The 1,432-nt window shown below is 41.8% G+C and overlaps 1 protein-coding gene across 1 annotated transcript; it reads right to left on the reverse strand.

Moving 5' to 3' along the window:
- Window positions 1–3: 3 nt before the first annotated feature.
- Window positions 4–1,027, reverse strand: LOC104531659 (tubulin alpha-2 chain-like; the record flags this gene model as incomplete). The annotated part of the gene is made up of 2 exons (XM_029087135.1): window positions 4–60; window positions 814–1,027. Coding segments are annotated over 2 exons (271 nt in total), but the record flags the coding sequence as incomplete, so codon positions are not given.
- Between the last annotated feature and the right edge of the window lie 405 nt (window positions 1,028–1,432).

Consider the following 1,432-nt stretch of genomic DNA (forward strand, 5'->3'; position numbering starts at 1 on the left):
TTCCAGTGATCAACTGTTCTGGATGGAAAAGCTGACGGTAGGTGCCAGTCCGCACTTCATCTGAACAAGAGAGAAAAAGCATAAGCTTGGAAGAGATCATTTGCCAAGGAGCATTTTATGTTTGCAAAAAGTGGCATGGAAGATGTGTATATTGAAAAACAAAGTACAGACGTGAGGAGAATCATCTGAGATGTTCACAGTTGTGAAAAAAAAAATGAAGTGGACTCTGCTCCAAGTCTAACTTGCTGTGTTATACAAATGAATTAATTTATCAAATGAGAGCTGTGCCGTGCTGTGGTAAAATTTCAGCTCTATATACTGATCAGCTAAAGATCCATCAGAACCTTCAGGGCAATGACTAGAAAAAGAGGAGATTTGAAAGAGTAAAACAGTAGTTTCCCCTGAAAATCTGTCAGTTTGATTCTTCATGCTCCTATCTTACATCTGAATGCAAGGAAAACATTTTCCATCAGTTAGCAAAGGAAAAATAGCACCACAAAGAAAGAGCAGAAAGGAATCTAAGAAAGCTAAATTGTAGTCATAACCAGTGGAGGTTTAAACAATAGTAAACTTCTGATTTGATAAGTTAGTAGTAGTGCACCCATGGCCGAGTGCAGTCCAGTTTTCATCTTTTCACCGAGAATAACAGAACTTTTAGTAATATCTGGTATTAAAAACTTAAAATCTACATTTTGCCTGCGTGTTGGGATCATGCCTAATAGTAAGGACATTGTCCTGCTATTCAGTGATCTGAACTTTGGCACCCAGAAGAGTTAATTCATTTCTGTTTTCCAAGAGTAGTTCTGTACTCACCTATTACAGTTTGCTCCAAGTCCACCATAATAGCGCGGGGCACGTATTTCCTAGACCTTGTCTCTCGGAAGAACGTGGCAAAAGAGTCATCATAGCTGGGTTGGTCGATGAAGGTGCCGTTTGGCTGGATGCCGTGCTCCAGACAGAAGAGTTCCCAACAGGCGTTGCCGATCTGAACTCCGGCTTGGCCAATGTGAACAGAAATGCACTCACGCTGAAAGGGGATGACAAGGGAAATGGTGAGAAGAACCCCTCAATATCCTAAGAGTCTATAAGCTGATCTTACCTGAAACCACAAATCAACCATCGATTCCAAAATTTTCTACAAGATTGGGATTAGTGGAAAATATTCTGACACACATTTATAAACAGGAGGAAATTTGCAGCCATGCCTACACAGGGTGTACAGCGCACAGGCTCGATGTGTAAGCGCATATAGGCCCATACGGATGGAGAAACTGCCTATAGGTACACGAAATAAACAACAGGAGGTCCCTGCTGAGGGGTATAAGCCAAGTCCAGTTCTCCAGGACAAGACACAGCTATGCTGCCTTATTGATACATAGATAAAGCAAAAGGAATGAATTATCACCTGGGTCGGGGCAACCCCAGGCACAAA

The sequence above is a fragment of the Antrostomus carolinensis genome, unplaced genomic scaffold (genome assembly GCF_000700745.2).
Source record: "Antrostomus carolinensis isolate BGI_N321 unplaced genomic scaffold, ASM70074v2 C13291122, whole genome shotgun sequence".
In the NCBI taxonomy this organism is placed as follows: domain Eukaryota; kingdom Metazoa; phylum Chordata; class Aves; order Caprimulgiformes; family Caprimulgidae; genus Antrostomus; species Antrostomus carolinensis.